This window comes from Tympanuchus pallidicinctus, unplaced genomic scaffold (genome assembly GCF_026119805.1).
Source record: "Tympanuchus pallidicinctus isolate F22 unplaced genomic scaffold, pur_lepc_1.0 scaffold7, whole genome shotgun sequence".
NCBI classification, from domain to species: domain Eukaryota; kingdom Metazoa; phylum Chordata; class Aves; order Galliformes; family Phasianidae; genus Tympanuchus; species Tympanuchus pallidicinctus.
The window spans coordinates 15,499,560-15,521,782 of NW_026294791.1; the positions used below are offsets into that span (position 1 = coordinate 15,499,560).

The 22,223-nt window shown below is 42.5% G+C and overlaps 2 protein-coding genes across 2 annotated transcripts in view; both read left to right on the forward strand.

Moving 5' to 3' along the window:
• The first annotated feature begins 2,911 nt into the window (after positions 1 to 2,911).
• EPHX4 (epoxide hydrolase 4) lies at positions 2,912 to 18,370 on the forward strand. Its single transcript, XM_052666553.1, has 7 exons — positions 2,912 to 3,198; positions 5,778 to 5,863; positions 9,244 to 9,401; positions 11,279 to 11,407; positions 13,210 to 13,313; positions 14,142 to 14,290; positions 17,458 to 18,370. The coding sequence occupies exons 1-7, from the start codon at positions 2,956 to 2,958 to the stop codon at positions 17,690 to 17,692; spliced, it is 1,104 nt and encodes a 367-aa protein (XP_052522513.1). The 5' UTR covers positions 2,912 to 2,955; the 3' UTR covers positions 17,693 to 18,370.
• A 671-nt stretch (positions 18,371 to 19,041) lies between these two features.
• Positions 19,042 to 22,223, forward strand: part of BTBD8 (BTB domain containing 8) — a 34,416-nt gene continuing 31,234 nt past the window's right edge. Inside the window, exons 1-2 of the mRNA XM_052666524.1 lie at positions 19,042 to 19,287; positions 19,360 to 19,545. Of these exons, the coding sequence (XP_052522484.1) occupies positions 19,178 to 19,287; positions 19,360 to 19,545 (296 nt within the window). The 5' untranslated portion in view covers positions 19,042 to 19,177. The remainder of the gene's footprint in view (positions 19,288 to 19,359; positions 19,546 to 22,223) is intronic.

Here is a 22,223-nt window from a genome sequence, read left to right on the forward strand (position 1 = left end):
AAGCTTAAATGTCCTCTGCCACTAACCTACAGAATGTGTTAATTCATTTACTCTCAGCTGGAAGCAATCAGTGACGTGCAAAGGCATCCTCTTTTGTCTCTCAGAAATGGGCTGAGTTGAACTGACAAAAGCCGAGCAGGCAGATGGCACATAGGGGAGGGCAAAGCACGCTGATAAAGCTTGTAAAAGTCTGCCCTGGGGTTGGTTTGGCTTAGAATCCGTTACAACAATCTGAAGCAGAAGATGGGAAAATCAAAATACAAGGATGCTAGAGAAGGATTTGTAATTTTGAGGCTTCTCAAGTTTAGCTATATTTGCCATTTACTGGCATGGAAGCTACAGAAGATTCTGAAATTCTTTTTGAAATGCTGGAAAATGCATGGAAGATATCTGTTGTGCAAGTTGGTTTGCCTTGTGAATGTAGACAGCATGGCCCTTCAGCATAAAGAAAGCATTTCTCGGTGAAAAAGGAATTCTGCTGTTTTCTTGGCACAGAGCAGCTGAGGAAACTCAGCTAGAGTTCCTGAGAGACAATGTTGGGCTGAGGGCAGCCCCAACAACATCTTTGTACAAAAGCTCTCAGAACTGCGAGGTTCCCAGTGCTCCCATCTTCCAGCCCTGATACGGGATCCATATCTAACAGCTGAAGATCACATAGCTAAACTCCATGGGCTGCTGCAAAACTTGTGCATTGGTGAGAAATCTGACGTAAAACTACCTAGGTATTTAGATGTATAAACATTTTCCCCCAGCCAAACTTTAGAACTTCATTAACTGGATTGCTGGTCTGCTGATGTACACTTTGGGGAAAGTTCTGCTGCAGCCAGTCTGGCACTGAGCAAGTGAGGCTTCTTCCCTGCAAAAAAGGGCTATTAGCACAAAGGCTGATGCATAAAAATTAGTTATGTGCTATTCCTAGGGTTGGCAGTATGAGTAATTGGAGTATGAACAGAAGGTTCAGGCTTGGTAGGCATGATTCATGTAATCCTGCTGGAGTCTGCAGAGGTTGGTGTCTTAACTGAATCACAGCAGCTTCTGGAGTTATTGCTGTTCTTCTTGCCTAAGACAAGGATGGGAGCATTACACAGCCTTGCACTCTTTTCTCAAGCAGACTGATAAAGCCTTGACTTCAAATCTGCAGGGCTCACATTAAGACAAGCATGGCTAGTGAACAGCAGGATTCAAATACTTTTCTGATTACATAAATCAATAACGCTGTTGTCAGCTGCTGTGGGTTACTGATATTTCATTTGGTATTGATGAAGGCAGACAAGTTTTTTACAGCTAATTGAAGATGTCACCTTTATTAGTAGAAGAAAAAAAAAAGATATTGCTTTTCTATGTTTAAGCTTTACAAAATGAATGAAAATTGGCAGCATTCCTTTCTGCTGCTTCAGTTCTTCATTTCAACACCTGACAGCGGAGAGAGTGGTCAGGTGCTGTAACAGGTTGTCCACAGAGATTGTGGGTGCCCCAGCTCTGAAAGTGATTGAGGCCAGGATGGATGGAACGCTGGGCATCTGATCTAGGACTGGATCTAGCAGCTGGCAGCCCTGCCTGTGATAGGCAGGTTAGAACCTGGTGATCCTTGAGTCCCTTCTAACCTGAGCCATTCTGTGACTCTATTATTCGATTTAATAAAAGAAAACTTGAATCTGTTGAAACCAGCATTAATCCTGCCACTGCCTTCCAGAGGGATTACATTTCAGCACTGGGGTATATATTTTTAAGTGTAAGTTCAAAACAAGTAGGAGAACACATTTGGCATGCAGTAGACAGAAACTGTCTGTAAGCTGTGTTCCATGCACAGTATAATGTAATATATACTGCCTGTATGCATGCAAGTATGCAAGTCCAATTTTGTTGGTTTTTTTTCAGTAACTCATTAAATTACATGTGCTAATTAACAGAAATATAGTCTCTTCCTGACAGCTTCTACTTGCACTGCCTGAGGGAGCAAAAGCACCCCTTGGAAGTTCTAATTCTCCAAACTAAACTGAATCAAACACAAATTCTGGTCACACGACATTTGGGCCACCAGAAGCCAGGCAGGCCAGGTCTGTGTTACAGGCTGGGATCCTGCTCCAGGGCCTCTCCAAGCCTTGGACTTACTGCATCCCACTGAGGAACAAGTGCAGAATAGAGAGGGAAGGTGGTGTGCCTCGTGGAGAACTGAGCTTGTTCAACTCCCTGTGTCAGCTGTAGGTGCTGAGAACTCAGTACCAAACTCAGTAATGGAAAACGGCTGCTAATGATGGTCCAATTGCCTCTACTAGCCAATGCCTTGATTAAAGTTCCATTTTCTAAATTATAAACATTTGTGCTGAAGCTCAGAATTGGTATGCTCTTCAGAAACACTCATACTAACAAGCAGTTGAGGCTGTAATATATTTACAGAATCATCTTTCAATGGACAATAGTTAAACAGCAGAGACAGAACGCACACGGTTTTTAAAAATAACTGAAATCTAACCACACAGCCGTACACTCTTTTTCATCTCACACCAATAAGGTATGTGCGTCCAAATACGAGATCAGGGTGAGCAAAGCTACGGCATGCAAGGACCTTGCGAAGGCAGCAGAGGTGAGGCTGTCCCGCGTCTCCCACACGCACTTCTCGCAAAGACCTTTCGGCGAGTTTCGATGCGTGCGGCAGCCCTGGCCGTGGACGCGGCTGGGAGCAGCCCCTTCGCTCCGGGCCCGCTTTTTCCTTCGTTCCCTGCGGGCCATCGGGCGCAGATCCATCGGCCGGGCAGGAACGCGCCGCTCGAAGCCCGGAGGGGCCGGGCGGGAGGCGCGGCGCGGCGCGGTGCCGGACAGCGGGGCGAGGGCCTCGGGGACCGCGGGGCGGGCGCGCCGCCGCCGCCGTGAGCGGTGCCTCCGCTCGGGCGGCTCCTGGCGGCGGCGGCGCTGCGAGCCCCTCTCGGCCGGCGGGGACGGCGGCGGCGGGGCCCGATGGCGAGACCGGGTGCTGCCTGCCAGCCGCCCGCCCGCCGTGTGATGGTGGCCGCGCGGGCGCTGCTTTTCTGGGCGCTGGTGTACAGCTACTGCGGAGTATGCGCCTGCATCGCCGGGCTGCGGCTGCTATGGAGCATTGGCCGGCGACCGGGCGAGACCTTCCGCTGGGTGATGCGGGAGAACCCCCCCGCCTGCCTCAACGACCCCTCCCTGGGCACCCACTGCTACGTCCGGATCAAGGTGAAGGCTGGGGTCGGGGGGAGCGGGCCTCGCCGTGCGCACCCGTGCTCCCGTGCACGCGTCTCGGCTGCGTGCGCGCCCGCCCGCCGGTGCATGCCTGTACACGGGCACCCGTGCGTGCTCCCCTCCGGCGGTTCCCCTGCGGGTTCGCCCCGCCGCACGCACGCACAAGGAGCCGCTGCCCCGGGGGCGCCGCGGGAGGACCCCGGGCCGGGCAGCGCTGCCCGTGGGGTGCGGCCCCGCGGCCTCGCGGCGGAGCTGCAGGGGGAGCGCGGAGTGAGGCGCTTAGCCCCATCCCTGAGGCTGCGCGGTTACGGCCCGCAGGGTTGTTAAGAGACTGCTCTGGGTCTCTGCCTGCGATCTGCTCCTCCGGGAACTGCCCGGAAAGAAGTTGTTTTAGCTCGGTTTCTTCTGCAGCTGTAGGTGAGCGCTGCGATTTTCATAGCGCTATTTTTAATTGAATCAGTACTGAGAGCATTGTTCTGAGGGTTCTGTGCAGCCTTTTTTTGCCACACAGAGCTAACATAAATCGTTCAGCCTCCCAGTCCCTCACAATTTGCCTTCTTGCTTTTTTCCAACATCACCAGGAGACACGCACACACTGCTGCACTCACACGCTGTATTTGCCTCTCCCATAGCGCCAAGCAGTAATGCCGGGGTTGCTGGGAAGCGAGGGGATGGTGGGATTAAGGGAGCCTTTGGGGCAAAGCAGACTGCTTGCCAGGATGACGGTCTGCTGCTCGGTTCAGGCAGCATGAAACTCTCTGGCCGCTGGGTAACAGCAGGCTCATGTGTTACCTCCCAGACACATGCATCCTAGAGATCTGTGCAGGTTCCAGCAAAAGAAAGACAGAAGTGTGTTGCAGAGAAGATGGCAATATCTGATGCCATGTTGTTGCAGTAATAAAAAAGAGGAGACTGAAAGGAGCAGCTGAACTGGTGGAGGATGGGCTTAGTTTGGGGTATGTGACATTCAACTTGCTGCAGTACAAGAGATGATTGAATTTGCATGAGTAAAAGCCATATCCTTAAAAGCAATACATTGATTAAATAAAAACACTGAGGGTGAATCCCTAAAGGACACAAAGAGAAGCAGGATGGAGGAGGGCTAGATGACTGAAATAAGAGGAGAATCTCTGGAATAAAACTGAGAAACTTCTGTTGTGTTAAAGGGATCAAAGGCAGGGATGGTATGGAGAACAGTGGAGGTGATGTAACGGCCCTAAAATTTACTGGGAAGAGATCAGTAAATACCTAGAAACACAGAGATATTTCAACTTCACTGGCATCCCCAAAGAAAAGTATCAGTGTAATTTTTGATAGAATTGAGCAAAAATTCCTCCTGTATCTACAATGAGTACAAAAAGCAAGAAAACAGATGTGCCCTTTTCAGAGCCTTCTTAAACTCCAAGATATACGTTAATGGCTTTGTAGCTGGTTAATGACTTCACTGTGCAGAAGCATTTCAGACAGTATGAAGCACTGTGGGCAAGAAAAGCTTTCTGCACAGTTCTGACCCTTGAGGGCTCAATCGACAGCAAAGGCAGGAGTTTTGTCTTCCCTTTTTAAAATAGCAGAGACAGTTCAGGCTCTGACATTTGTTCAGGAGCAGAATGGCCTTCCATCCTGCAGTTTCCTTCAAATGACTCCTAAATAGCATGTTGTATTTTATGAGCTAAGTCCTTCCCAACTTCTGTATGCACATCTGTGTAAGAATTCAGTAAACCTGGAGGACATCATTTCAGTTTTAAATTCTGCCAGATTTGACCGAGTTAGCATAAGCTTGCACACATCCATTCATTTCAATGGCATTTCAGTATTAAGCCTCTGGACAGCTATCACTAACTTATCTGTTGGTGATAAGACTCATTTGTTTGACAGATGCAATCAGAAATAGTGACTATAGACAGGGTAGAAAGAAGATGATTATATGAAGGCTTTCTCTCCTGAAGTAAGTCTGAAGCCTTGGACAGTAAAAAAGCAAGCAGGAAGAACTTCCTTTGTAGTTAGTTACTTTTGATTGCTTTGTTGTTTGTTTGTTGTTGTTGTTGTTTTTTCCTAAGAATCCATGCAGTGCTTTATTGTGCAAGATTGTAACTTCATAGTTTTAAATAGTTGCTCAATCTTAGAAACTAAGTGAAAGATGAGAAGTGCATTAGAAGTACATTATGTCTGAAAGTCTTTCCATCAAGCACATGCTATGTCTGTAAGAAAGCAAGGTCCTTGCTTTTATAATGATCTTCATCCACCTCCTCATCCCCATGCCATGCGGTGGTCTCTCAGAACCCTGAGCATGCTCGTGGCTGAACTGCCACGCACTCGCATAGCTGGGCATGTGTCAAAGCTGGCTGTACAGGAAGGGGCTGTGGCTGCTGGGCTGTGGGATGCTCAGCATTGTCAGGGTGTAGCAGTACCTGACCTCAGCATTACAGAAGACTTCAGCTTTGAGAACTGACAGCTTGATGTGTTTTCAGGGGCAGTACCTTAGAAAGTTGTCTAAAATTACTTATTCTTGAATACCAGTACAGCAGTTATAATGCAGCAGTAAGAACACCAAACTTCTTTTTCTCTCCTTCTAGGATTCAGGATTAAGATTCCACTATGTGGCTGCTGGAGAAAGGGGTAAACCACTCATGCTGCTGCTTCATGGCTTTCCAGAATTCTGGTAAAAACTCCCTACATGCTTTTCTTGTATAAATGAGGCTGACCGAGAGAGATAATCAAAGCTTAAGTAATCTCAGAGTGAACTGTTCTGTAACCCTATGCATATTAACAGTATTAAGACCTAGTCAGGAACAAACTATTGACATTTCTAACTGCAGCAACCATAAAACATTCCTACAGGCTGACTCAACACAACTGTCTTTTTTGCACTGTCATTCTGTTCTTTCTCCAAGTATGTATTCTTTTCTTCAAACTTTGGGGAGGAACTGCTTGTTTTTAATGAACTTCCCTTTTGGAAAACATATAGCATTTTACTAACAAAGCTGAACTTCAGAACTACAGCAGGGGGTGCTGAAATGAGGATCCAATGTATGTTAAGAGCAGTATGGATCACATTGTTAAAAACACTATACATGAGTTTTAACTGGGGAAGGGAGAGAACTACAAGTTCTATAGGCTGCTTTGCAGCCTGATTTCAGAGTGCTACTTGGAGGGAAAAGGCTCTATTATTAGTTCATCATAAGATGAATGACGAATCAAAACCAAGCCTGCACATTAGTTAATAACAATGAAAAGCAGTCATGTGCCTGATGTTTAAACCAAATCGCTTGAGCTGTCGCAGCCTGGTTTAACTAGGAGGTGTGGCTTGCAGAACTTCCACATAAAAAACAATAAGTGAATAGAGGAAGTGGTGATGCCAGTAATTCAGCAAGTTCAATGATCCTTTTCCTTTCTAAACTCAGATATGGAACTGTAATCTTTCAAGCCACAGTCAAGTCATACCATGATAAATTGACCCAGGTCAATGAGAGGCCAGTTTTCTTCCCTCAGCAATATCCTGCAGATACAAAAGGCATTGAGGATGATGGTAAAGAGTCACATTTATTATTTTAAGATAAATTTTCAAATAAATATATTGTCCTAATACTAAATTGCTAATTAAAGTCTAAAAGCTGTACACACCAAATAAAAAGTCAGTTACATTGGGGGGAATGCATACCTAATGCAAACATTATGCATATCTTGCAGAATGGGTATTTAATGTGTATTCCAACACAGAAAGACAGCTGAGAATACAGCTAATTTCCACTACAGTGGAAATAATATGCAAAAATTAGCATTTCATGTATATATTCTACTGAAATTCAGTATATATCAAAATTCAGACAGCTGCTTTTACAATTTAGAATGGCGAGCCATGCTTTAAGTGACAGTTTATATATTATCTGACCATTCAAGTGGAATGGAATAATGATTAAAAAACTGCAATGTAGGTTACTGGGACCACCAATAGCACAGTTTACTATTTTTGGAAAGAAAAATACATGCTAACCATTTATAAAGCAGTCACACTACAAATATGATGCAGGCTTGTTAATTCAATCAGTGCAAAATTTTAATGCAAGGATAGAAAATGTTCTCAGAGCATGCAGTACAATAATCACAATTTAAGAGACAGTTAAATCTGCGTTAAATTTGTACTGTTCAAGTAGGAAAAAAAATGAATACAACTCACAGTTACAATTTTTAATTGCAGCAAATCCTTTGCTTTCCAATGTCTCAAGGTTATAAGTAGGACAACTATAACCAGAGAACACTGACCTTACCAAGTGACTCAGAATGTCTGAAGATGAAAGATCACTTAGGAATATAATGCACCCGACCCATTAAGAGCTTTAGATGCATAAGAACTTGATAATCAATATCAATTTCGTGGAAAGACAAAATATTTGAAAGTGAGCATGATGTGTTGAGACAGCTGGGATGTGTAAGCTGCTAAATTTTGTATAAGCTGCCTTTCAGAAATAACATGAATAAAAAGTCACAAAATAATTTCAGTTATTTAGCCTTATGATAACGAAGGCATTCACCAGCATTCCAATTCCTGCCTGCAAAGCAACTGTCTTCTGGTTATATTTCATACACAGTAAAAAGATTTCTTTGGATATGAAACGTGTTCAGTCAGACATTTGGTGGCGGATGGGCTGCTGTGGATAGCAGTTAGACATGCTCTGAAACAAACACAGATTATTTATTTATTTCTGGCCCTTTTTTCTTCTTACTGAAATATACATGATAGCTACAACAGTTACCATGGCAAATTCAGCTTCCAAATCACTGTACAATGCATTTAAAAATTTAATTCCTAGAGATCTGATAAATATTGCATTTGCATCATATAGCACTAAAATGGAAAGGTTCTGACTTCTGTTTACATGAATATAAATTTCTATAATTAATAAATATTACTGTGATATTACTTACGATATTCAGAATGCCTAGTAGGTTGGAGGCAAAGCTAAAAGTGGAATACCCAATGAACTGATATAGTTTGAATTCAGGTAGAATTCTGTGCATCTCTCATGATACCTGATGATTCTTATGCTTTGTATCATCTACCTGATGGACACAGTTGAAAAAAGAGCAGAAGAAAAAGCTAGATCCTAGCAATATGCAGTCAATGTTATCCATGTCCAGAAGGATGATGTTTTTCATGTATCTTTTTATTATAATCTTCTTGGTTCTGGCTATTCTGAAATGTAATTGGTGTGAGTAACACTCGAAGGCAGGTAGTTCTTTCAGGATCACCTCTGCCATTTTCTTGCTATTTTTGCATTACAAACATACTCATCCAGTCACTACATACTATTGCAGAATGAGGAATAGTTCAAGCCTTTGCCTTCTTCATTTTGTATGTCTTTTAAAGTATGTGATGCTCTCACTCTTTTCCACAGAAATGCAAGCAATGCAATGCTTTTTGGAGTACCAACACGCTGACAGATTGTTCTGGAACAATTCTAGCAGTAGAGTGACACAGACGAAAGTGTGCACAATATAAATCATATGGAATTCACCACATTCATTTGTTATTCATTGTATTTCTTTCTTTGGTTAATTTAGCATATGAATTGCCTGACATTCTTTTTCTGAAAAGGAAAAAAAAAATCTTTCCCTAGAGGCATATTTCCCTAGTCCATCAAAATTTGCATTTGAACAAGGGAGAAGAGAAAGCTTTTCAGACCTCACTTTTTGATGATGGAATGGTTACAAGGATAAGACAGAATACTCCAGTGTGTGCTCTGTTTTATGCCTGCTTCCTTTACAGCAAAGGGATCATGCCAGGCTCCAAGAACTGTTAAAATATCCAGGCTCTGGCCATGCTGCCTCTTCGGCAGCTGCATTTCCTTACTGTAGAATTCAAAAAGGGAGCACAGAATTGCCATAGCCACAAGGGATAAGCAACATACCATAGAAAGCAAAAAGAACCTAATTGCAAAGCCTTGTTAATGTATCCTCAACTATTTGGGAGCAAAACCATTGACTGCATTTTAGTATCATACTGCTTGACCTTATAACTCCAACTTTTTTTCCCTTTGTTAGGTACTCTTGGCGCCATCAATTGCGGGAATTTAAAAGTGAATATCGAGTGGTGGCCCTGGATTTGAGAGGTTATGGAGAAACAGATGCTCCTTCGCACAAAGAAAATTACAAATTGGATTTCCTGATAACAGATATAAAGGATATTTTGGAATCTCTAGGTGAGTTAGTAGAAGACAAACTACTCAGCTCACGGAAAAAAACCCATAAGTGTATAAATATTGATTTCAAAACAACTGCTTCTCTTTTAGATATACATATTCTAGATATGTAGAGATATAAAGCTAAGGATATTCCTAATATATGGACTATAACAGTACTAATGGAAAAGGTTTGCTTTCCACTCATGATGTATATACCAGTAGAAACAATGTATAAAGATGATTTTCCATCATGACTTTCAAAAACTCTTCTCCATGTGCTGTGAAATGCAGCAGAACAAACCTATGATATTTCCTCTAACTAAAAAGACCCTTCACTTACTCCTAACAGTTGCACTCAATAAATACTGTTATGGATTAGTCTAATAGCACTCGCAGACAAGAGAATTTCTATCACGTGAAATTCCTCTAGCACAAACAAGATAGAATAAATATTGTGGGCTTTATAGTGATGATGACAGTATATCTGATGCCTTAAGAAAAAATCCCAAAATACTACTCCTGCACATTAGTCATTTCTCAAGAGCTGAATCACTCTGTCTTACACAACAGTGAGAGGAGTGGAAGGGAGAGAAAAGGATGCATTGCTCTCTGTGGTAAAAAAAACGGTGTAGTAGATCCTGAACTGAAACATTCTGGTAAATTTTACCCCTTCAGTTCAGAAGGAAGCGCAGCTGTTCTGACAATGAAAAACATCACCTAGTGAGGGGTATTTCCTCTCTGTACAAATAGTAAGACAAAAGATTAGATTCATTTTAATTCATTAGATACTCTAGGCATAGTGAAACAACTGACTGCATTTCACATTAAAAAATAGTGCAGCAGTGGTGCCAGTTCTAAGGCTTGAATTTGGGATTTGCTTTGCTTGCAAAGCCTGAATATTGTTGAAAGGTTGGGCAGGCAGCCTCCACACTGTGCTTACATTTTCCAACCTTTGCTGGTTGTGTTAATCTCCATGGTAATGCCATGGTTATGTTTGTGAAGAGCTCTCACCATCATGTAATTTCATACAGATTTGAAAATTTCTGAAAAAAAGTATTTCTGAGACTTCCTACCTTTGTTCTAACCCTAAGTTAAATTCTTTTGGAGATGCTGATTATATCAAATGTACTTGATGAGATTTTTATTCAAGAGGGATTTTAAGATGCTTTGACAACTGCGTCCACATTTTTCAGAATTCAGAACAGTTGGGCTTTTATAAATTTTATTTGTAGCACACATGCTCAGTATTACAATCCTTAGTGAGGACTATGATAGTATCTGACACTGTAGTATGTATTTGAGGAATGGTTAAAGAAGGAATAGTTAAGCTTTCAAAAATAGGCATGACTTTTCCCCTGCCCCCCACCTTTTATTGCTGCAAAATTCCCATTTCCATCAATGAAATAGTAATTAGGTGAATGCTAAGAACTTTGAAAAATTGACATCAAAACAGCATATGGAGAAGTATTACTTCTATACTTCTAAATATTTAAATGTGCATATTCATCTATATATGTATATGGATCACCTATACGGATATTAAATATAATCTAGCACAGTGATGATACATAGTGCTTAGCTAACCTCCCATATTCAAAGCAATCAATTCAAAGCAATATTTGACTGTGCACTGGCTGATATGTGAACAGAGTGGCATTTGGATACCACATTACTTCAATTTGATATCAATGTTAAAGCGTAATTGAAGTCAAATTAACTCATTTTAATATGTATTATATTTTTAGCAATAAAAAGACATTTTTCCTGGCCATTAGTAATGGAAGCAGTGCAGTATTAAGTAGTTACATTACCTATTTTATCCAGCACTTACTGTATGTGATGATCTCTATGGAATTTCTCTGAAAAAAACTCACAAATTTGTGTTTGTGTGGTAGGATACAACAAGTGTGTGTTGATTGGCCATGACTGGGGAGGAATGATCGCTTGGTTAGTGGCTATATGTTACCCTGAAATGGTGACTAAACTAATTGTGGTTAATTTCCCTCATCCTTCAGTGTTTACAGGTGAGTTTTATCATGCTTACGATGTTCTGTATGTTAATCCAGAGTATTTGCATTAAGATTGTATTTGCGCTAAGCGATTAAAGGTGTTTGCTCTTTCAGATATTCTGTTACCTTTTACGCTTGGAATGTGTTTTATGAAGCAGTAAGGTATCCAGCATTATACTTTGGGAAATAATTTATTGTAGGGAGTGGGACTGTTTGTAAGCAAATTTACTGGGTTTTCCTCTTAATCCTTGAAGTCCAACAAACATTATTTTCATAAACATGAATCTGGCAGGATAGAATTCCCTGAACATGGCTGTATAATACCAAGATTAAGCTCTCACTGTATTATCAAAAATGCATAAGACAACCTGAGAATCAGACTTCTAGAATGTAATCCTGATTTAGGTGACAAGTGAAACTTCATCTTACACAATATTCATTGGAACAAGACAACCTTACCAGTCTATTTACCAAAAGCTCAGGAATGTGCTAGTAGTTACCACAAAAAGATATCTGGCGCACTAACAGAATTTATTGTGTGATAGGCTTCAAGCTTGCCTGCTACCCACAATTACAAAATTTCACAGGGATTGGATCTACATTCAGTAGTTACGATGAGAGTAATACCTCCCTCATTTTAGTTTCTCAAATAGCTGACCTTATGCTATTTTCATTTTTAAAGTCACCCCTAGAAATAGTTGAGAAAATTCAGCAAAGCTTTATTTTTCATCTTTGTTGAATGTAAATCTGACCTTATGACACCATGGAATCAGAACTCTTCACACATATTGTTCTCACAATGTACTTGACCACCCTTCCAAGGTATTAAAGAACATTTTGCAATGTAGTTAAGCTTCACTTACCCAAGGAAATGTCTGTTCTCCATTGGAGCAAGCAGGAGCTGCTGCAGTTCTTACATTGAGAGCAGGAGCCAGGCTGTATAGAGGCAAAATGCATATTACTATAGCCTTACTTAGTATTTGTTTGCATGTTTTTAAAGAACAAAATATGTTATGCAGCTTGATAAAGTCTCCCTGGATAAAATTTCTCCTACTGTGAATAAAATGAAAACAGAGAGCTTATACACTGAGCATTCTGCTTGCCTTTACTACTACAATCTTCACAATCATCAAAGTCTTATTTTTTAAATATTTTTGTTATTTGCACAATCAATGCCATAACAGCAGTTAAAACACTCCCAGGCACTCCTAAGGGATTTATGTATTTATGAATTCGGAATTGCTTGATCTTTGACGTTGTACCTTCCATGTCACTGCTTTAGGCACACTCTAATCACTTAGTTACTCAATGCATGCCATTCCTTGTTGCTAACTGATGGCAATTATGACACCAGATTTTTAAGAGTTCCATCTCAGGTTTCTTGACTTACCACTCACAGTGTAAGTGGATTATCATCTACAGATTTTTCTACACCTCATCTTTGATGAGAGAATTACAGGCAAAAGTAACATTTGTATTTATGCCTCTTATTCTACACCTGAAAAAATGCTTCGGACTAGCTGCACTGATAGAGCTCTTAAGTGAAAACCTCTCATGTGATTAAGCTCTTGAATGTCACTGCTCTCACCTAATCTTTGGCAGACTTCATTTTGCTGCCTGTTTCTACTAACGCACATAAAAGAAGAAATAAACTTTAATAACCACGTCATACACTTACTGCTGAAAAATTAATCATCTCTTGTCACATAATGCAGTATTTTAAAACATTCCTTTAAGTTTAACAAATAGTGATATTAACAGTAATTTTGTTTAAGTCATCAGTTTTCATTTTTAATTCATGGGCATTTTTGTTTCAGAATACATTCTACGACATCCATCACAATTGATTAAATCTGGTTACTACTTCTTTTTCCAAATGCCATGGTTTCCTGAATTCATGTTTACAGTAAATGATTTCAAGGTGAGCAAAATGAGTGCTCTTGTTTGTATATTTATCTGTGAGTGATGGAAGAATTACCATGTACATTGATCCCTTCTCATGTAGTGATAATTATTGGAAAAAATACAGAGCTTTCTGATTTTTCTTCAGTTTTATACATTTATACAAAGTAGAATAAAAGCATAAAGAATCTGTGCTTAGTTTGGGATCTCTGGCAGGCATTTGGGACACACTGTTAACCTCCAGCACTACAGTGTGTTACTCCACCTCAGAAGTCACATGCTGTGCTCTACCATAGACACATTTGGTGTCAGGGGAATTCCTGACTTAGCTGCAGCTCCTGAGAGTGGTGGGACATCCCCTCATCGTGCACTGACTGCTGCAGGATGGGCAGCCTGGCAGTTTGGATATTGCATTCTTTCAGGTGGTTAATTCTGCCTGAGAAACCAACAAGGCCAACATTTTATGTAATGTTAAACAATCAAAATGAATGTATAGAAAGAGAAAAAGCAGTATGCATTGACCCAGACCCACATATATGCAGCCCAGCACAGCACTGTCAGTGCTGCAGGCATACAGAAAAGCAAGCTGAGGGATGCTGCCTCCTTCTGCCTCCCACCTCTCAGCTGCTGGCTCCATCCTGAGGAAAAAAGTATGTGCCTACAGCCTGCCACTGCCTGTCACAGGCAAGATAACGTAACTGAGTACCTTGGCAATAGTGCCATTTGCGTGTACTCCAATTACTCTGGAGTGAGCTATGTATAAATAGGTTTTAGAAAGATGTGTCTTGTTGAAGGAAAGAAATAGCGTCTGTAGATATGTGATGGCTTTTTACTCTTCTTTTGGTAGGTTCTGAAAAGTTTGTTTACCAGCCAGACCACTGGAATCGGTAGGAAAGGATGCAGATTAACAGCAGAAGACATTGAAGCTTACCTCTATGTCTTTTCACAACCTGGAGCATTAACTGGACCTATCAACCATTACAGAAATATTTTCAGGTCAGTCTAACATTCTGAAACAAGGTAAAATATTCTAGAGCCCTCTAGAGTCCAATAGCGTTATTGTATCTTCTGCTGCTAAGGTAGTAGGGAAAAAATATATATATGTATTCCTAAAGTCCCAACAGTTAACAAAAACATTTGGTGTCAGGCAGCAAAATACATAGGAACAGGTATCCACGCAAAACAAAGTAACAACCAGAGTTTTCTCAAGCAGCCAGAATTGGCCTTAGAGGCTGACACCCTCTGCTTATCTACCAAAAACCTAACGGCCAGAATGTGTTTAAAACTTGTCATTCTCTACTCAGGACTGGTAGCCCCATGCTGCACGGATATATCAGGAGGTCTGAACTCTTTATTCCCTTAATTCCTGTTTCCAGTAGCGTTAAACCTCCTTCCCTGAACTCAGCAGAGTTTTGAAGCAGATTAACTTTCAGCTTTCCCTGTTCTAAACATAGTGCCACCCTTCCTGCTCCTCTTGTGCCTTCCTCATTGTCACTGTCAGGAAAGCAGTCAGCAGTGCAATGCTGGGAGGAAAACAGGTGTTCAAGCTAGGTGCTGTCTGCACAGCCTAAGACAAAACAGCATAGAGAGACGGCATGTTATCTTCTAAATAAACTAACACCAAGCACAGACACCAGCGGTGAATATGAGAAGCGGCTGTGCTTGTAGGAGTGTCCCTGTTTGCAGCCACACGGTGCGGCTGATAAGCAACAGCTGGGACATCCAAGGGCAACTGGAGCTGTGGAGTGTCACAGGATTCCCTGGTGCTAGAATGGCACGGCCGCAGCCTGCAGGGTATGGCTAATGAGCAGCTGGAGAGGCAGGAGGGCCCTGAGCCTTGCTCATTAGGTTTGCCACAGCACCTTGCATCAGTGAGTGCACATTAACCAGCTGCAGCAGCAGCAGTGAAGAGACTGTAGCAGCTGCATTGCTGTGGGATTTGCATGAGTAGAAGACTTGTATGTTTAAACTACCAGTTCAGGCCTTTTTCAGGCTCAAGGAGAAGAGAGGTATTAATTCCTCAGTGTGAATGTTCTTGTGCGCTGTTTGATTTACCTTTCTAATGAAAATACTCCTGCGATGAATTCACAGAATAACATTCTAGGTGGTATCAGCCACAACACAGCAGGATTTCCACTGGGGAAAAAAATATGGGTCTTCAGCTCTTTCTATTCTTGCCACCAATTCTGATGGTTACACCATCACACAAACAGGTGAATCACTAGCTATTATAACTGTATTGAAATTTTCACTTCCTCTCATATAAGCAGCACTTAGGTTCTACTGTCTTGAATTCACCATGATTCCCAACGGGCTGGCACTGGTCTCCTACATGTCAGAGGCTTCCATCTCATTGCTGTCACCCTGGAGCTCTGATTCTTAATTTTTCTGGAAGGTTATTTCCAAAGAGATGATTAAGATGAGCTACTTCCCACCCACTGTGAACACTTACTTGCATAAACAGATAAGCAAGGCAAAGAATCTTGAAAGGCTCTTAGAGATGAATCCAAACGCACTGAATTGGATCACCAGATTATCAGTTGTTAAAGATGCTACTACAAAAAATCTATGGTTCTGGGGGTTGGGCCACTTTGTTGGAAAAATGAAATCTAAATCCACTGCTACAAAAAGTCATTTTAAGAATTTTACTAGTTCATCAATTAAAATGAAATTATTATTTAACCTGATCTTTTGTTACTAATTCTCGGAATTATGTGTAAGTAGAAAGAAGGAATGTCTCCAAAGTCTCCACTTTTGTCTAACATTAAACTAATGCATAGCATCTTCCCTTTCCATTTTTAGAGTATAGTTTCTCACTTAACACCTAAGTTTGAACCTAGCAATAGATTTTTCATAAAAGCTAGTTGAGAACAAACTTTTTTTATACATGATTGGTACAGCATTATCATATTTGAGCGTTAGCATCATAATGATTTGTATCTGTGCGTATGGAATCTGTTCTGAATTGTTGCAGTTAGTCTTTTCCAAGATAGAGTCTGTTCTAAGATAAAGCAGTTCAGGAGTAAATACAGATACAATTTTCAACATCTCTGAAGTAGATAAATAATGAATTCTGATGTGTTAACATGACTCATGTTGAAACAGTCTTTCATTTCTGCCTGCTTGTCTTCTGTGTTCTAACATCTACCCTCAATGTAAGGAAACATTTATAAAATAATTACATTCAAAATAACTGTATTAAGAAAAAATAATGGAAAGTTTTTATAGAAAGTTTAAATGTGTCAATGTGGTGGTATAATTTTATTAACGTTTTACTTTCTAAGGGCTTTTCTTCAAAAAAATCAATGTCTTACAATGTGTAAATGCTTTTGAGTCTGTGTTGTGGTTCAACGCAGCGGCAGCTCAGCACCACTCAGCTGTTTTCTCACTGCCCTGCAGTGCAGTGAGGGAGAAAACTGGAGAAAGGTAAAACTTGTGGGCTGATATAAAGACAGTTTAAGTAGGACAGAAAAGGAAGGGAAAATAATAATGATAATAATGATAAAAGAATACATAAAACAAGTGATGCAGAGTGCAACCGCCTGATGAGTGATTCCAGGCAGACCCAGATCAGCTGCAGACACCACTGGCCAACTTCCCCCAGTTTTTATTGCTGAGCACAATGCTACATGGTATGGGACATGCCTGCCATTTGCTGGACAACCATTTTTGGTAACACAGTGTGGGTAGTCAGGTAGCTGGATGCTTTGAACACTATATTCCAAACATGATTCAAAGCATTGTATTTCATTGAAATCTACATACAGTAGATAAAACAGGTTCAGAAATCTGCCATATCATTCATCAACCCAGGGAAATCCATGGACAACCAGAATTCTGGGCATGTTGTTCCACATTCACTTTTATGGAGATTATGGAGCTCCTGGGCTACGCATTCTGAAGAAGCATCATTCATGCTCCAAAAATAAGACTTCTGTTGCAACCAGCTGCTGATTACAGACACGTAACTTCTCTATCCTTAACACTTTGAGCACTTTGAGTCACATGAGGGTTCTCTTCATATTGTAAAGATACCCTGGAACCTGAAAAGCTTGCAGTAAGATTATCTGTGTTGATTTAAAAAACTAAGTAAATTGAATGATGAAGTAAGTTGTTGATTATTATGAAACAAGACTAAAGTAAGCCTATTTTTTTTTTTAAAGCTGCCTACCTCTGCAGCACCATGAAGTCATCATGCCAACCCTGCTCTTATGGGGAGAAAGAGATGCATTTATGGAAGTTGAGATGGCAGAAATTACAAGGATTTATGTTAAAAATCATTTCAGATTAACTATTTTGTCTGAAGCCAGCCATTGGCTCCAGCAGGATCAACCTGACATAGTGAACAAGTTGATATGGACCTTTCTAAAGGAAGACACAACAAGAAAGAGAGAATGACTGTACATGTTCTAAGGAGTCTACGAAAAAGCTCTACAGATCTAAAAAGTAATTGTTATCAGGGCCATACTTCCAGCCTGCCTTCTATTTTGAGCTCTGTTAGAGAAAAGTGTTTTTGATGTACTGTACATTTGGACACCAATGTTTCTGCTAAAAGATGAAGTGAGTATGAGAATACCAACATTGATTTTACCTGTACACTTGTATTTTGCACATAAAACACCTGCCTTAAGATACATGTATTTGTATAGAAAGAAAATCATGGAAAATTGCTTGGTTTTGTTTTCTCCCTTGCTTTACAGTCTCTGTGTGTGGTGCCTTTATAAATTTATAATGAAATAATGGAGTGGTGCCATACAGAAGGAAGTCACAAGTTTTCATTCTCAATTTGCCTGAATTTTTTTAATGTATTTTACCATTAAAGTTATTAACTCTTTTTATTATGTATATTTTAGCATACTGGATGACTGAAAAAATTTTGGGCACATTTCTAGTCTTCAAGTGAATAATGATACATATCTTGTTGTATTGTTGAATGCAGCTGCTTTGTGCAATGTGTTTTTCTTGACTAAAAAATGGGAACCTGTACACTCAATGTCTGAACAAGAAGAGTGGGAAATCTAACATGTATCAAAACCACCTCTGTCTAATAAAATGCAACTTACATTACTCCCTTTACCTGGCTTCCCACGGAGAGGTTTCTTACGGATGCTCAGAACAAGGTTTGAACAGCTGAAGTGTCTGTGCACTTCCTCACATGATGATTTATTGGAAACAATGCCTCATTGCTGGCATCGTCCTTCCTATGTTAGCATCTACTGTTCTCATCTGTAAGAACTGCTGCCAAGTTTTTTTCCTAGTGTTTCAGATACTGATCCCACCTTTCCCACCTATGAATGGCACCTGATACTCAAGTATAATTTTCCCACCAACGTTTTCAACATTTATATACATCAGTAGTTACACGCCTTTTAAACTGAACTATAAATTGGGAAGATTCCTGTCTCAGAAGGACTGCAGCTGCAGAGCTGCTTTTACTGTTTACACAGCAGTCTTATCTCGGTACAAAAACCTTTGCCGGAAGTTGAGGACGCTCCCCCGGCTGGCTGCGCCCCTGCGCGCAGCGCTTTGCGGGAGGCTCCGCCAGGCGGCGGGGAGCGGCCGGGGCTCAGAGCCGGGACTGCGCTCCCGCCACGCCCCTCCGCGGAGGGTGGGGTCAGGCCGGAAAGCCCCGCCCCCTTCCCCGCCCCGCCCGCGGGAGGACGCTCGAGGCGCCGCGGGGAAGGGCGGGGCCGGGCGCCGCACCGCGAGCCCTCATTGGCGGAGGCGGGCGCCGGCCGCGGCCGAGCCGCGCCGAGGGGCAGCCGCATCCTATGGTGCGACGGTGCCTTGGTCCCAGTGGCGGGAAGGGCGCTGTTCTTTCTGCCTTAGGGCCAGCGGGCCGCGCTTCGGCGTCGTAGCGCGGGGCGCTGTGACTGCCGGCACATGGCGCGCTGCGGTAGCGGAGCTGCGCCAAAGGGCCCCAGCCCGGGGACGGCGGAGCGGCAGCGGCTGAAAGAGGCGCTGGCCGAGCAGCTGCGGCAGGACCTGAGCAGGTAGGTGCGGGCGGGCCGGGGCGGGCCGGCGGTGGCGGCGGTACGGGTAACGGTGCCGCTGCGCTCCCGCAGGTTGCTGGCGGAGGGGACGCACACCGACGTGACGATCCGCGTGGGCGACGCGTCGCTGCGGGCTCACCGAGCGGTGCTCCTGGCGCGGGCGCCGCGGCTGTTCAGCGGCCTGGGCGGGGGGCGGCCGCCCCGCGAGGCACTGCGACTGCACGGACCGGGGCCCGCCGAGCTCCGGCGCTTCCTGCGGTGAGTGCGCGGCTGCGGCGGGCGGGCAGTGGGCTGGAGGAGCTCCCGGGCCCTCGCCCGGCACTTCCCGGCACTAACACCTGTTGCGGAGCTTTCCCTTTCTAAGTGGTTCTTCCACAGCCTTCCCGCCTTGCAGAAGAGTTTGCTGCACCTATTTCCCACTGCACTGTCCCTCCTCTGACGGAACACAGCTACGTGCTGCTCGGTGTATTGGTATGGAATGTAGATGTTTGTGCAGTCGAAACAGAAAGGAAGCAGCGAAAGTGCTGAATGTATCCTTTAAAATTGTTTTTGGCTATCACTATGCTAATAGTAAGGCTAACTGTCAAAAGCAACAAGGAAGAATGTGCCAGTGGTATGCTGAAAAATGGTCAGTGCTGACTAGGGGAGCCAGGAGGACTTCGTGAGTGACGCACCAGGTCAGGAGCTGCATGGCCATTCCGAAAGCAGTTATGGCTGGGACTGAGCAGCACAGTTCCCTGGAGTGCTGGGTGAGGTGTGGGTGGTCTGGCAGCTGCTCAGGGACTACTGCAAGGGCCCAGCTGCCTTCCCATCACCAGCTGCTAGCAGCTCCGTGGCATCGCACTTGTCCACTCCAAGCTTTAGGCTAGTACACGAGGGTTGCTGACTGGGGTCACTACCAGGCCTCACAGTCCTCCCTGACCCATAGTACCTCCCCTCCTTCCCAAGAGCCGAGCAGTACTTGCTTTACCCTGACAAAGTCACAGTGATGCACCTACCTCCTTAGCAGTAGTGCTGACTGGCGACATGGGTGTGCATGGGAGCAGAGCAGCAGGCACTGTCACGCTTCCCAAAGAATTCCAAACGTGCCTAGAAGAGAAAATGCACTTTTAGGCTCTTGAGGGGTTGAGAGAAACGAGAAGGTGTTGCTATTCTGGAGTTAAATGCCTAAAAATAATATAGGCTGGCCTTTTGTTGTTCGTTTCACCCATTCTTTTCATAAACTTGTAAATAAGGCAGCATATGGCTGAAATATTTATTCAGGGTACAAAACTTTTAAGTATGAAATGATCTTTTTTCTATTGAGATTGATATCTAAAGCCATGTAATCAGTGTAGCTGAGCAGGCTGATAACTGGTGTTGGTCAGTTTTCTGTAGGTTTCAACCAAGCATCAGTGAAACAGTGAGAAACAGAATGCAGTTTTTGTCTCATTTTTGTCTTACATACGTTAGTGCACTTTCATTACTTTACTTTTCATTTAAGTGACAGTGCAAAAGACTTTCATGCAGAAACATGATACTGTACTTTGCTGTGCTTTGAGTTACAGTTTGTTGAGAGGAATGTATCCTAGTTCTTGGAGCACATGAATCACTGTGAGGAGTTGCATCCTAGACCTTACCAAAGATCTGGTGCTGCAATTGAGCTCCTGAGAGAAAATTATTTTCAATAAAAGTTCTAGATTTTCTGGTTATAAAATACTGTACCTCAGTAGAAGAGAAGCAGAATGCTAATATAATACTGAAGCCTTCATCAAAGCTACAAAAAATTTCGTTCCCTTTTCCTGTTTGCATTTAGCTTGTCTTTCAGCTTTCCTTGGGGATTTAGAATTTCTTTTTCTCATAAGCTATATTTGGCTTTCATCTCGGTGAGACTTCCTTTGGGCCTCTGCCCTTCTTGTGCAAGAGGGACATAGGCCACATGTTACTTGCGGACTGGAGCCTATGCAGCTCCCACAGCCAAACTTCTGTTCTTGAGCAGGTTGGAGGACATGGTGAGCTTTATGCTGGTCAGTGTGACCATACTTTTGCTTGAAATAGGTGAGCGCTGCTTTGTTTTCCCCTTTATACTTCAATGTCTCAGGACACCAGGGAGAAACTACTGGTCACAAAGAAGTGCAGCATCCATATTGCAGATGCTGATCACCCTATACATTAACACTTAAAAACACAACCAGAAATGGTCAACAGTTGCAAGCATGTCAGTGTCAGGAGATTACTGCTCACACAGGGTTCTGCAGTCTGCCTCGAGAAGTGAGAAACTCAGCATTCTGGAAGGACAACAATTTGTTGCAGGTAATTAGATCATTAATGTCTTACCCTCTGAGAGGTAAGCTGCTTTTTACCCTTTTTCCCATGAGGGGTCAGAAAGTATATGAAGTTCCATAGAATCCATACTGAATTTGACTGGTTCCTCCAGTAAGGATAGACTGTTTGTAATAAAAGATGTTCAGTGAATTTTGTTGCTGTGTATCATTATGGTGTGAGGAAAATTCTTTCTTGGATGGCCCCATCCAGCCTGGTCTCGAACTCCTCCAGGAATGGAGGCTGGGCAACCTGATCTAGTGGGAAGTGTCCCTGCCCACGGCAGGAGGTTGGAACCAGATGATCTTTGGCAAAAGCAAAATAAATTGAGTCTGCTTAGCCTTTAAGGTCCATTCCAACCCAAGCCATCTGTGATTCTACATTTTTTTTACGCAAACTGAACTATCAGAGTTTCTAAATGAGAAAATGATGCTTAGTAAATAACATGAAATCCTGAAAATCCTGATAACTGTGCTGATACATGTTAAAAATACAAATTAATTGATTGTATTTATATCATGCTTTGAGAAACAGCTGGGAAAAATATCACCTTTCCCAAAACAAATGAAATTAACAAATACTGTCCTCTAAATATGGGGAATGTGAAAAAGCTCATGCAACTACCTTTAACTTGA